This window comes from Syngnathus floridae, chromosome 15 (assembly GCF_059516105.1).
Source record: "Syngnathus floridae isolate MCC-2025c chromosome 15, RoL_Sflo_1.0, whole genome shotgun sequence".
In the NCBI taxonomy this organism is placed as follows: domain Eukaryota; kingdom Metazoa; phylum Chordata; class Actinopteri; order Syngnathiformes; family Syngnathidae; genus Syngnathus; species Syngnathus floridae.
The window spans coordinates 423,246-435,917 of record NC_142427.1 but is presented as its reverse complement, the minus strand read 5'-3'; the positions used below and the strand labels follow the sequence as shown (position 1 = coordinate 435,917).

The following is a 12,672-nucleotide window of genomic DNA, read 5'->3' as shown; positions in this document are numbered from 1 at the left end:
CGCATTGAACAACACCATGCCGCATTGAACAACACCATGCCGCACTGAACAACACCATCCTGCACTGAACAACACCATGCCGCATTGAACAACACCATGCCGCACTGAACAACACCATCCTGCACTGAACAACACCATCCCGCACTGAACAACACCATCCCGCATTGAACAACACCATCCTGCACTGAACAACACCATGCCGCACTGAACAACACCATGCCGCACTGAACAACACGATCCCGCATTGAACAACACCATCCTGCACTGAACAAAACCATGCCGCACTGAACAACACCATGCCGCACTGAACAACACCATTCCGCACTGAACAACACCATGCCGCACTGAACGACACCATCCTGCACTGAACAACACCATCCCGCACTGAACAACACCATGCCGCATTAAACAACACCATGCCGCACTGAACAACACCATCCTGCACTGAACAACACCATGCCGCACTGAACAACACCATGCCGCACTGAACAACACCATGCCGCACTGAACATTATGCCGCACTGAACAACATTATGCCGCACTAAACAACATTATGTCGCACTGAACAACACCATGCCGCACTGAACAACACCATGCTGCACTGAACAACATTATGCCGCACTGAACAACACGATCCCGCATTGAACAACACCATCCCGCAGTGAACAACACCATGCCGCATTGAACAACACCATGCCGCACTGAACAACACCATGCTGCACTGAACAACATTATGCTGCACTGAACAACACGATCCTGCATTGAACAACACCATGCCGCACTGAACAAACCCATCCTGCACTGAACAACACCATGCCGCACTGAACAACACCATGCCGCACTGAACAACATTATGCCGCACTGAAAAACACCATGCCGCACTGAACAACACCATCCCGCACTGAACAACACCATGCCGCATTGAACAACACCATGCCGCACTGAACAACACCATGCTGCACTGAACAACATTATGCTGCACTGAACAACACGATCCTGCATTGAACAACACCATGCCGCACTGAACAACACCATCCTGCACTGAACAACACCATCCTGCACTGAACAACACCACCCCGCACTGAACAACACGATCCCGCATTGAACAACACCATCCCGCACTGAACAACACCATGCCACACTGAACAACACCATTCCGCACTGAACAACACCATGCCGCACTGAACAACACCATGCCGCACTGAACAACACCATGCCGCACTGAACAACACCATGCCGCACTGAACAACATTATGCCGCACTGAACAACACCATGCCGCACTGAACAACACCATCCCGCACTGAACAACACCATGCCGCATTGAACAACACCATGCCGCACTGAACAACACCATCCTGCACTGAACAACACCATCCCGCACTAAACAACACCATGCCGCACTGAACAACATTATGGCGCACTGGACAACATTATGCCGCACTGAACAACACCATGCCGCACTGAACAACACCATGCCGCACTGAACAACACCATGCCGCACTGAACAACACCATGCCGCACTGAACAACATTATGCCGCACTGAACAACACCATGCCGCACTGAACAACACCATGCCGCACTGAAAGACACGATCCCGCATTGAACAACACCATCCTGCACTGAACAACACCATGCCGCACTGAACAACACCATGCCGCACTGAACAACACCATGCCGCACTGAACAACACCATCCTGCACTGAACAACACCATCCCGCACTGAACAACACCATGCCGCATTGAACAACACCATGCCGCACTGAACAACACCATCCTGCACTGAACAACACCATGCCGCACTGAACAACACCATGCCGCACTGAACAACACCATGCCGCACTGAACAACATTATGCCGCACTGAACAACATTATGCCGCACTAAACAACATTATGTCGCACTGAACAACACCATGCCGCACTGAACAACACCATGCTGCACTGAACAACATTATGCCGCACTGAACAACACGATCCCGCATTGAACAACACCATCCCGCAGTGAACAACACCATGCCGCATTGAACAACACCATGCCGCACTGAACAACACCATGCTGCACTGAACAACATTATGCTGCACTGAACAACACGATCCTGCATTGAACAACACCATGCCGCACTGAACAACACCATCCTGCACTGAACAACACCTTTCCACACTGAACAACACCATGCCGCACTGAACAACATTATGCCGCACTGAACAACACCATGCCGCACTGAACAACACCATGCCGCACTGAACAACACCATGCCGCACTGAACAACACCATGCCGCAATGAACAACACCATCCCGCACTGAACAACACCATGCCGCATTGAACAACACCATGCCGCACTGAACAACACCATGCCGCACTGAACAACACCATGCCGCACTGAACAACACGATCCCGCATTGAACAACACCATCCTGCACTGAACAACACCATGCCGCACTGAACAACACCATGCCGCACTGAACAACACCATTCCGCACTGAACAACACCATGCCGCACTGAACAACACCATCCTGCACTGAACAACACCATCCCGCACTGAACAACACCATGCCGCATTGAACAACACCATGCCGCACTGAACAACACCATCCCGCACTGAACAACACCATGCCGCATTGAACAACACCATGCCGCACTGAACAACACCATCCTGCACTGAACAACACCATCCCGCACTGAACAACACCATGCCGCACTGAACAACATTATGCCGCACTGAACAACATTATGCCGCACTGAACAACACCATGCCGCGCTGAACAACACCATGCCGCACTGAACAACACCATGCCGCACTGAACAACATTATGCCGCACTGAACAACATTATGCCGCACTGAACAACACCATGCCGCACTGAACAACACCATGCCGCACTGAACAACACCATGCCGCACTGAACAACACGACGTCGCACTGAACAACACGACGCCGCACAGAACAACACGACGCCGCACAGAATAACACAATACCGCACAGAACAACACAATACCGCACAAACAGTTTTAGATAATATTACGTCGCAGTCATGTGACGCGGACATGACGTCAATAGGCGGAACTCACGGCAAAATTATAATCCGTGGGCGTGGCTTGCAACAGGAAGTAGGAAAGCGGCAGTTCTGGCAAACAAGACACAGCTGTTAGTAACACGATGACTAACAAGGCAAATATTTTTGTTTTCAGCTTGCAACTTGACCGTCTAGAGCGTACAAGGTAATTACAACTGTTTTTTTTTAGCCCTGAAAAGCGAGGGAGTGTGGCGTTTGGGAGGAATGTCGAACTCGGCGTCTGCTTCCAGCCACAGACGCCAAATTTCGACGATTATTTCGACTGGTCAACGGTTGTAAATTATTGCGTTGACTAAAAACTTTATTTAACTCTACTCTTAACTTTGCCGTTTCAGATATGCGGGTATTACACCGCGGAAATGACGTCAATAGGCTGAACTCTCGCCAAAATTCAAATCTGTGGGCGCAATGGCCTTGAGCGAGACACCGGATACAAACACGACGATTATCAACAGAAATATCTTTATTTTCCGCTTGCAAGTGGACCGTCTAGAGCGTACACGGTAAGTACAACTCATTGTGTTTAAAAAGATTTACGTTTGTGTAGTTTGCGTTGCGTTGTATCTGTGAATGTTGGTTGAGGCTAAATGTTAATGTTTAATTTCATTCCTTTAGGTTCCACGGTGTTTGTTGGCTGTATGTTTTCCACTGCAAGAAGAGGCTCGTATCATTGACCAGCAGGAGCTACAATGGTGAGTACCCCTTTCGTCTTCCATTTATGTTAAACACTTCCTATTTCATGTCTAACAGTACTCGATTTAACAAATAACCATAAATAAATACAGTGTGGGCAGTCACGTTAACATATGTGATTATCCTGCCTAATATGTTTATCACAAATATGTCACTAATCACTAATATGTTTATTTGTTTATCACAACACCTTTGGACCTTCAGCAATCGATTATTTACCTTCATCTACATAGAGACAGAACGATGGTGTCTTAAACATCTCATTCATTTCACCAAATAACTTCACGCAGGTGGATAACGGCCGTCTCGGTCACGCTATGTTGCGTGATGCAGTTTTGAAGAACCAAATGCATTTATTCAATGAATAAGTCAAGCTAGTTCTATGTTTATGATGTTGTAAGTTACGGTACCGATTGAAGTTGAGTTCGAAGCCAGTGGAAAACAGCGCTGCGTTTGTGCTCTCCAGGTACAAATGTTGTGATCTCTGACTGACGACCGGGCGAGACTCGAGTAAGAGATGTCCAAACGAGCTCCGGCAGGGCGGGCCAAGGCGGAGCGAACGGACGCCCTTCAGGCCGCCAATGACGAGCTGAGAACCAAACTGATGGACGTCCAGTTAGAACTTCAGCAGGAGAAGAACAAGGTGAAAACCTCAACAGACAGACACTGCCTGCCTCCCTGCCTGCCTCCCTGCCTGCCTCCCTGCCTGCCTCCCTCCCTCCCAGTTTTCCCGATGTAGATTAGACATGCGTGTGCCATGACTGTGTCAGCCTACATCAACAAATGCACCGAGGACGTCAGCACCACTAAGAATATCATCACCCGGGGCAACCAACGACCCTGGATGACTGAGGAGGTACGTCAAACGCTACGAGCGCGGAACTCTGCCTTCAAGTCTGGCGACAAGGAGACACTGAGGACAGCGAGAGCCAACTTGAACCGTGCCATCAGGATAGCGAAGCGAGACCGCAGTCGAAAATTTCAGGATCGTTTCCACGACGTCAAAAACATCAGGAGTATGTGGCAAGGCATACGGGCGATTACAGACTACAACTCACCCTCCCCCCCCCCCGGTGGGTGTAGTTGATGCTGACTTTCTAAATGGTCTAAATAACTTCTTTGGGAGGTTCGAGGCACTAAACGGCACTCCAGCAGTTAAAACTGTCCCCCATCAGGAAGAGGAGGTACTCTGCCTTGACTCCGCCGATGTGTTGAAGACCCTGAGGAGAGTCAACCCCTGTAAGGCCCCTGGCCCCGACAACATTCCTGGGCGTGTGTTCAGGGAATGTGCAAGTCATCTGGCTGGGGTCATCACAGACATTTTTAACACCTCGCTGGGCCAAGCCACAGTGCCGGCGTGCTTTAAGACTGCCTCCATCATTCCGGTGCCGAAGAAACCTCAAATCACCTCATTTAATGATTACCGGCCTGTTGCACTGACTCCGGTTATGATGAAGTGCTTCGAAAGGCTGCTTAAAGGTCACATCGTTTCCAGACTCCCCCTATTATTTGACCCGTTCCAGTTTGCCGACCGGCAAAACCGCTCCACTCAGGACGCCATCTCCTCCGTTCTTCACCTGAGCCTGGCTCACCTGGAGGAGAAGAACACCCATGTGCGGAGGCTGTTCCTGGACTTCAGCTCAGCGTTTAACACCATCATCCCACAGCATCTGGTAGGAAAATTGGAACACCTGGGCTTCAACACCCCCCTTCGCAACTGGCTGCTAGACTTCCTCACCAACAGACCTCAGTCAGTCCGGGTCGGACAGAACACCTCTGATGTCATCACCCTCAGCACAGGCTCCCTTCAGGGCTGCGTCCTGAGCCCCCTGCTGTGCACCCTGATGACACACGACTGCGTCCTCAGGTTCACCACCAATCACATCGTGAAGTCAGCAGACGACACAACGGTGGTGGGGCTCATCAGAGACAACAACGACCTGGACTACAGAGAGGAGGTGGAGCAGCTGGTGGGCTGGTGCAGAGAAAACAGCCTGATCCTGAATGAGGAGAAGATGAAGGAGATCATCGTCGACTTCAGGAAAAAACAGCCTCACCACGCTCCACTGATCATCAACAGCTCAGCTGTGGAGGTGGTCAGCACCACCAAATTCCTGGGGGTCCACATCACAGAAGACCTCACCTGGACTATGAACACTACGGCACTGGTCAAGAGGGCACAGAAGCGCTTGTACTTCCTGCGGAGGATGAGGAGAGCCCACCTGCCCCCACCCATCATGAGGACGTTCTACAGGAGCACCATAGAGAGCATTCTGACAAGCTGTCTCTCTGTGTGGTGTGGAGGCTGCACCGCCTCCGATTGGAAGAACGTGAGGAGAGTGGTGAGGACAGCAGAGAGGATCATAGGGGCTCCTCTTCCCTCCATTCAGGACATTTCATCTCAGCGCTGCATGTCCCGTGCCCGTAACATCATCAATGACCCATCACACCCCCACCATGGACTGTTCTCCCTGCTGCCCTCTGGGAAGAGGTTTGCAGCATCCGCTGCAGGTCCACCAGGTTCTGCAACAGCTTTTTCCCTGCTGTCATCAGACTGTTGAACACTAGAACTGTTGAGCTCTAAACTGAACTCTGCATCACACATTCACAGAACTGTACTTTATGACACTACGGACCTCTATCTTGCACTATCTCGCACTACCAACTTTACTGAACTTGTATAAACCCTTTAAATAGAAGTTTAATACATGGTTTAGCATTCCTCTGCACACTCTTGAATACTGTTTTGCCTACTTGCACTATTGCATAATTATCACTGCTGCACTTTATACTTATTTTTAATATATATATATATATATATATATATATATATATATATAGTATATATGTATATATATATATTTTCATAGGGTATGTTACTTCTATTCAACTGCAATATCACTACTTTGTTGTAAGACGTATGCAACGGAATTTCGTTTTGTATGCACCATGTGCAGACAAGATGACAATAAAGTTTGTCTAAGTCTAAGTCTAAGTCATGTCAGGTCAGCTGTCTGGAGAGAGAGAGAAGTCAGGACCTGCGGGCGGAGCACCACCGTGCCACCGCCGCCATGACGGAACTCAAAAGCAAACTCCATGAGGAGAAGCAGAAAGAGTTAGCCATTACCAGGGAGACATTACTGCGGCAGCATGAAATGGAGCTGATGAGAGTGATCAAAATCAAAGATGGAGAGATCCAGCGACTGAATGCCTTGGTCCTCAGCCTGAGGGACGGCTCCATGGACAAGGTGATCCGCTCTATCCGTGTCTGACTATCCGCACGCCACGTCGGGCTTCGATGCGGCCGCTACCGTATTGTGTAGCTTGTCCCCAGTAAGCGTCGCGGCGCTCCGTTGCGGTCTCAACGGCCCGGTGTGGCGCAATGTCTGCTCAGGTGAGGAGGGGGGGCGCTTTGCTGGCGGAGGTGGAGGAGACGCGGCGGTGTCGGGAGACCGAGCGGTGTCGCCTCCACCAGGAGCGCGGAAGAAGCCCTGGCAGCGGCCCAGCAGGCCTGGCAGTCCCGAGCGGCCGAGCTCCGATCGGCTCATCACCAGCATCGGGAGGAGCTGAGCCGAACCAAGAGAGACTGCGAGAGGGAGATCCGCCGACTGGTAGGACTGATCAGATGCGCGGTGCGTGGCTATGTTCCCAATTTCGTTGTATACCTGCAGTGCAATGACACCTAAGGCATTCTATTCTATTCTATTTCACAAGAAGAAAATGTCCGGTTGCTCGCTTCGCTTTTGTCACAGCAAAGGTGTTCTAGTCGATTCCAGAAAAAAATTGGCCGGTTGCTCTCTTTGTTTTTGTCACAATTCTGGCAAATGAGTTTGCCCGCCTGCCTGAGCGCTCCCCGTTTGTACATCCAGACGGATGAGATCAAGCTGAAAGACAGAGCGGTTAGTGTTTTGGATGAAGCCCTGGGGCCGGCCACGTCCACCGCCTTCAGCTGCAGACTCAGGCTGCCGAGCAGCAGATCGCTGCCCTGAGGGATTCCCAAAGGGCGGGCCTAAACTACCCTGGAAGTGGGGTCAACGCCGCTACTAGCAATCCTCTTCATTGCGTAAGCCACCTCATCACACACTTGCAGTACGCATGACTTAGTTCATTGCTGGAGGAAGGTAGCACAAAAACAGTTTTGAACTTTGAACGAGTGCTTGTGTGTGTGTGTTGCGGGGCGTTTTCAGTCTCAGGAGGATCGGGACACGCGACGGTTTCATCTGAAAATCGCTGAGCTCAGCGCAGTCATCAGGAAACTGGAGGATCGAAACGCCCTGCTTTCTGAAGAGCGCAATGAACTGGTAATTTATTGACGGCACGCTTGAAGGTTTGCGCTACGTTTGATGCGCGCCATCCAGCGAGGCACCCATTGCGCTTGCTTATTAGTTGAGCGGCGCGGCGAGTCGGTTGCCTGGTAGATGTCTTTTATTGGGAGCCAAAGCCACGATTCCGTTCAAACCGATGCAAAAGGAATGGATACGTTCTGGCCCGCGTGTTGTGCGTCTTTCACATCCCGCACTTCATGCTTGCAGCTAAAGCGACTGAGAGAAACAGAAAGCCAGTTTCTGCCACTCCTGTACAAAAACAAACGCCTGAGCAGGAAGAATGAAGAACTCTCGCTGGTGCTGTGTCGCCTTGAAAACAAAGTGCGCTTTGTCACCCAGGAGAACGAGGAGATGGCAAGCTTGGTAAGTCGACGCGGACAACGGCGGCGTGCCAACAGAGTCCACTGCATTTGTGTTCCACAGAGAAGGCCTAGTTCGCTCAATGACCTGGACCGCGGTTGCGGCCAGCAGGACGGTGAAATGGAGTTCCTTCAAGTTGTGGAGCAGCGGCACATCATCGACGACTTGTCCAAGGTCTTCAGGCAGGCGACTCGGTGCACGTACGGCAGCGCCGCGCTCGCTCGCTGTCGCCAGGAAACCTTTTCCGTCCAAAGCTTGGCCGGCGGCCGCCATCCAAAAAATTGGCCCCTTAAATTCCGACCTTTCAAGCAGGAGCATTGTGCGCACGCGTTTGAACACGCTTTAGACTTGTTTTGCCGTTTTCAGCAGCTCAAAGCTCCCGTTTTGTCAGCGCCTTTGCCACTCGCTGTGCGCTGAAAACGACGGACTTGCCCGGCTGCTCAGCCCGTCAACCATGAGCCGCGAGCGCGACGTCATTGTCCGTAGGCAGCTAGTGGCAAAATGCACCCTGTTAGAGTTGCGCTCGCTCCAACTTATTTTGCAAGAACCACACGGGAGACAAGTAAGTTCTTTTGGACACCTGCAGGTGGAGAGTCCATCCGTTGTACGAATGAAGTCTGACTCTCGGCTCCTGCACGAGCATTTTAATTAAGAGAAACAGGGTGGGTGTAAGAGTGGATTGAATAGAGGAAGCCCTTGACCTCTAGTCAAAACATAGCAAGGGGTGTTTTACGACTTTGTGTAGGAAGGGATAAGCGATAGGGATAAATAAGGGATAAATAATATTATTTATTACAGGTCGCAGTCAAAGTCAAAGCAACACAATGATACGATAAAGATAATCTGGAAAACCCTGACACACCCTGTAGTTGTCACTTTTGGAAAAGACGAGCGTCCCTCCAATCATCGCCGGTGACGTGTTTTTCAGGCTCTGGAGACAGGAGCTCATGTCAGAAATGTCATTGTGAGTCGCGTTTGTTTCTGCGCCGGAGCCGTTCGTTCCCTTTGCATCCAAAGAATCTCAAAGGCGGATTATTTGTGTCGACAGGAGAGAGATTTGCTGCTACGATACCGACGTCGAGAATCTCTGAGGAGGAACAAAGCGTGAGGTCCTGCAAGGTGAGTCTGTTTGTTTGCGGCTGCTTGGTGTTGCGCAAGATGAAATGGCCTTTTTCTCGCTATCGTTCCTCTCGTCGATTCATCGTGAGGTGTCGCTTCAGTTTGTTCAGAGAGATGTTTGCTTCCGCGCCCGCAGGTCATCGAAACATTTTACGGCTACGACGAAGACGTGTTGGTGGACTCGGACGGATCGTCCTTGTCTTTTCACACCGACAGAACCCCCGACACGGAACCCGAAGAGGTAGCCCGCCATTTCTGCCAGCGTATTGGCACCAAACATTCCTCTTCAGCCTGGAATCGGACTCGTCTTTGCGTCGCGGGTGCTTTGTCGCCGGTCTGACTGATTCTGGTACTAGTGCTGTGTTGCATTGGTGTGTGCATGAAGAGGCGGAGCTTCGCTACCGCCAGCTGACGCAAGAATATCAAGCGCTGCAACGAGCCTACGCTCTGCTAGCCCAGACCAGCGAAAGGGGACTACGACGCCGAGAAGGAGATCAAGGTGGCGCCCCTTCCCGCAACCCCCGGCCGGGTCGCAGCCTCCCCGTTCTCACCCAGCCTCGGGTGTTCTCTGGTCTGAAAGGAGGAGGAGGAGCCTCCCTCCTCCTCCTTTCAGACCAGAGAAAAGCTGATGGTAGAAATGGGTCACTATCAAAGCAGAGTAGCAGATCTGGAGTCAGCGCTGAAGCAACAAGGACAGGTAAGCTCATCAATGAGCACACCTTTTTCTCAGACAAAATAGCTACATTCTTCAGTCACTCATCCGTCTGGCATTACTGGACCAACCCCCCCCCCCCCCCCCCCCCGAACGTGGCTGGGAAAATGCGGAGAAAAGCAAATGTCATTTTCCAGTCAACCAAAGAATTTGTGGATGAAAATGACACAACATTCCAAAGCTGTCCACGCGTTTGTCTCTTCTAGAATGTCAAGTGGGTGGAGGAGAAGCAGCTGCTGCGTCAGAGCAATCAGCAGTTGGCCGAAAAGGTGACGGAAAGAAAGGCGCTGGGCGGAGTCGCTTGGCGTCACACCTGTCGGGAAGCCCCGCAGATGAGGTCTGACTGTCTTTTCAGGTCAGGCGGATGGAGGCGGAAGAAGCGCGTCTGAAAGAGCACATCCAGGATATCCGAGACCAAAACGAACTGCTTGAGTTCCGCATCCTGGAGCTGGAGGTGGGAAGACTCGCACAAGCGTGTTGAGGCCAGAGATGTGACGGACGGACGGACGGACGGACGGACGGATGCATGCCTCTGCCTTTCAGGAGAGGGAGTGGCGCTCCCCCGTCTTGAAGTTTCTGCAAGTCCGTTTCCCAGACGGCCTCAGCCCTTTGCAGATCTACTGCGAGGCCGAGGGCGTGAGCGTACGTAAGGCGTCCCTCGCAACCCTAACCTTAACCCGAGGTCCCAGAACACCTTACATTGCTCCTTGCGCCTTTCCCCCGGACATCGTCATCAGTGATCTGATGAAGAAGCTGGACATCCTGGGCTATAACGCCGTAAGTGTATGTCGAACTCCTTATGTTCGCACTCCACGAGACTCGGCGGCTCAAATGTGACTTTTGGAAGGCTTTGCGCTGAAAGAAGCTTGTTGACGCTGTGCCTTTGGGCTCTTGCAGAATCTCACCAACGAGGAGCAGGTGGTCGTGATTCACGCCAGGACCCTTCTCACCCTAGCCGAGAAGGTAACGCGCACGTCCACGCACGCTCTCGCATTCTGCTTATGTGACAGCAGCCTTTCCTCAGTGGTTAGAATACATCAAAGTGACCAAGTCAGCACTTCAACAGAAGATGTTGGACATTGAAAGTGAGAAGGTAGACAGACACGCGACATCAGCCAAGGGGAACTCCGGCAATGTGCCCCAACAATTCTGACCTTGAGCTGTGCTAGGATATGTTCTGCAAGCAGAAGGGCTACCTGGATGAAGAGTTGGACTTCAGGAAGTGTTCCATGGACCAGGCTCATAAGGTAAGCCGCCCTCAAATCTCCCGCCGGACCACTGATGGACGAGGATTGCGGCCCAGAGGATCCTGGAGCTGGAGGCCATGTTGTACGAGGCGCTACCGCAGCGGGACTGCCCCGCCACGGACGGCGAAAAAGCCAGCCACGCTGGCGTGAATGACGTGCTGACGGCGGATCAGAGAGAAGAGCTTAGGAGCGCCGTGGACCAATGGAAGCGAGCCCTGATGTGCGAGTTGAGGGAGCGCGACGCTTGCATCCTCCAAGAGAGAATGGATCTGCTGCACAGCGCGCAACAGGTAAGGGCCCAAAGCCAGCCCGGCACTTACTTGCACGCTTACTGGCTTTTGAATGCCACTTTCCATTTGTCCGTCCTAGAGGAACAAAGAGCTGAAAGAATTCATCGAAGCTCAGAAGAGACAAATCAAACAATTGGAGGAGAAGTTTCTGTTTCTCTTTCTATTCTTCTCCTTGGCCTTCATTCTGTGGCCCTAACACCAGCTGGTGAGTGAGCTCCAGCGGCACCGCACTCGACACCTCCGATACACTGCCAGCCGGTCTCAGACGTTGGCAGACGCTCCGATGCCAACGTATACCCCCCGCCACGGTGACAGAGGCACCGCGTCACACCGGCGCTCATCCAATCAGAAGGCAGGAAAAGCAAATTCACATGCAGGGCACTTTTGAACCAGAAGAGAGCGCCACAAAAAACGGTTGTTGCCCCAAACGCGCACTAAAAAGGGTCAGAATAACAAGAGTCCCACTGGCCAGCCGGGGCCACCCGTCCAGCTGTTTCTTCAGGGGGGAAAAAAATTGGAGTCACCGGTGAGTACATTTTGCATTTAGCTCTGCTTTTCTGCTTCTGTCTTCAAGTGTGTGGCATCCTGCGATCAAAGAGTCAGCCAACCCCAAAGCGGTTGACCTCAACGTCCCACCACCATGCCTACCAGAGCAGGTGACGTGATGCTTTGGACATCCTTCCGTCTCAGATGCCCAAAAGTACTCTTTGCCACATCTGCGGCAATACGGTGTCTTTTCAAAGGTGCAAATAAATCCAGCGTGGGCGGAACACGCACGTCTTCGGTTTTTCCCGCTTTGTTTGTGTGACAGCTGTTGTGAAAATTTTATACAAATAAAGTTGTATAGTACA

General features: G+C 51.6%; 2 protein-coding genes and 1 long non-coding RNA gene across 4 annotated transcripts; all 3 read left to right on the top strand.

Annotated features, from left to right (window-relative positions):
* The first annotated feature begins 7,644 nt into the window (after positions 1–7,644).
* LOC148385797 (uncharacterized) lies at positions 7,645–8,665 on the top strand. The gene is made up of 3 exons (XR_015863132.1): positions 7,645–7,831; positions 7,956–8,069; positions 8,301–8,665. It is a non-coding gene; the product is annotated as an uncharacterized LOC148385797 (long non-coding RNA).
* A 106-nt stretch (positions 8,666–8,771) lies between these two features.
* On the top strand, positions 8,772–11,121 carry LOC148385796 (janus kinase and microtubule-interacting protein 3-like). Its single transcript, XM_088399456.1, has 8 exons — positions 8,772–9,417; positions 9,502–9,572; positions 9,709–9,813; positions 9,960–10,071; positions 10,153–10,269; positions 10,491–10,553; positions 10,640–10,738; positions 10,828–11,121. Exons 5-8 carry the CDS (start codon positions 10,201–10,203, stop codon positions 11,119–11,121), a joined length of 525 nt encoding a protein of 174 aa, XP_088255582.1. The 5' UTR covers positions 8,772–9,417; positions 9,502–9,572; positions 9,709–9,813; positions 9,960–10,071; positions 10,153–10,200.
* A 338-nt stretch (positions 11,122–11,459) lies between these two features.
* LOC148385795 (janus kinase and microtubule-interacting protein 3-like) lies at positions 11,460–12,620 on the top strand. Of its 2 annotated transcripts, XM_088399422.1 has the most exons (3): positions 11,460–11,821; positions 11,901–12,026; positions 12,396–12,620. In XM_088399422.1, the coding sequence occupies exons 1-2, from the start codon at positions 11,609–11,611 to the stop codon at positions 12,015–12,017; spliced, it is 330 nt and encodes a 109-aa protein (XP_088255548.1). In that variant the 5' UTR covers positions 11,460–11,608; the 3' UTR covers positions 12,018–12,026; positions 12,396–12,620. The 2 variants fall into 2 exon arrangements, with proteins under 2 accessions (XP_088255548.1, XP_088255547.1); XM_088399421.1 differs by having other exon boundaries at positions 11,901–12,620.
* The last annotated feature ends 52 nt before the right edge of the window (positions 12,621–12,672 follow it).

Coding starts and splice junctions, on each gene's coding strand:
- LOC148385796 (XM_088399456.1), top strand. CDS start 10,201: ATGGTAGAAATGGGTCACTATCAAAGCAGAGTAGCAGATCTGGAGTCA. Junction 10,270..10,490: donor CGCTGAAGCAACAAGGACAG/GTAAGCTCATCA, acceptor TGTCTCTTCTAG/AATGTCAAGTGGGTGGAGGA. Junction 10,739..10,827: donor TCCGCATCCTGGAGCTGGAG/GTGGGAAGACTC, acceptor TCTGCCTTTCAG/GAGAGGGAGTGGCGCTCCCC.
- LOC148385795 (XM_088399422.1), top strand. CDS start 11,609: ATGTTGTACGAGGCGCTACCGCAGCGGGACTGCCCCGCCACGGACGGC. Junction 11,822..11,900: donor TGCTGCACAGCGCGCAACAG/GTAAGGGCCCAA, acceptor TGTCCGTCCTAG/AGGAACAAAGAGCTGAAAGA.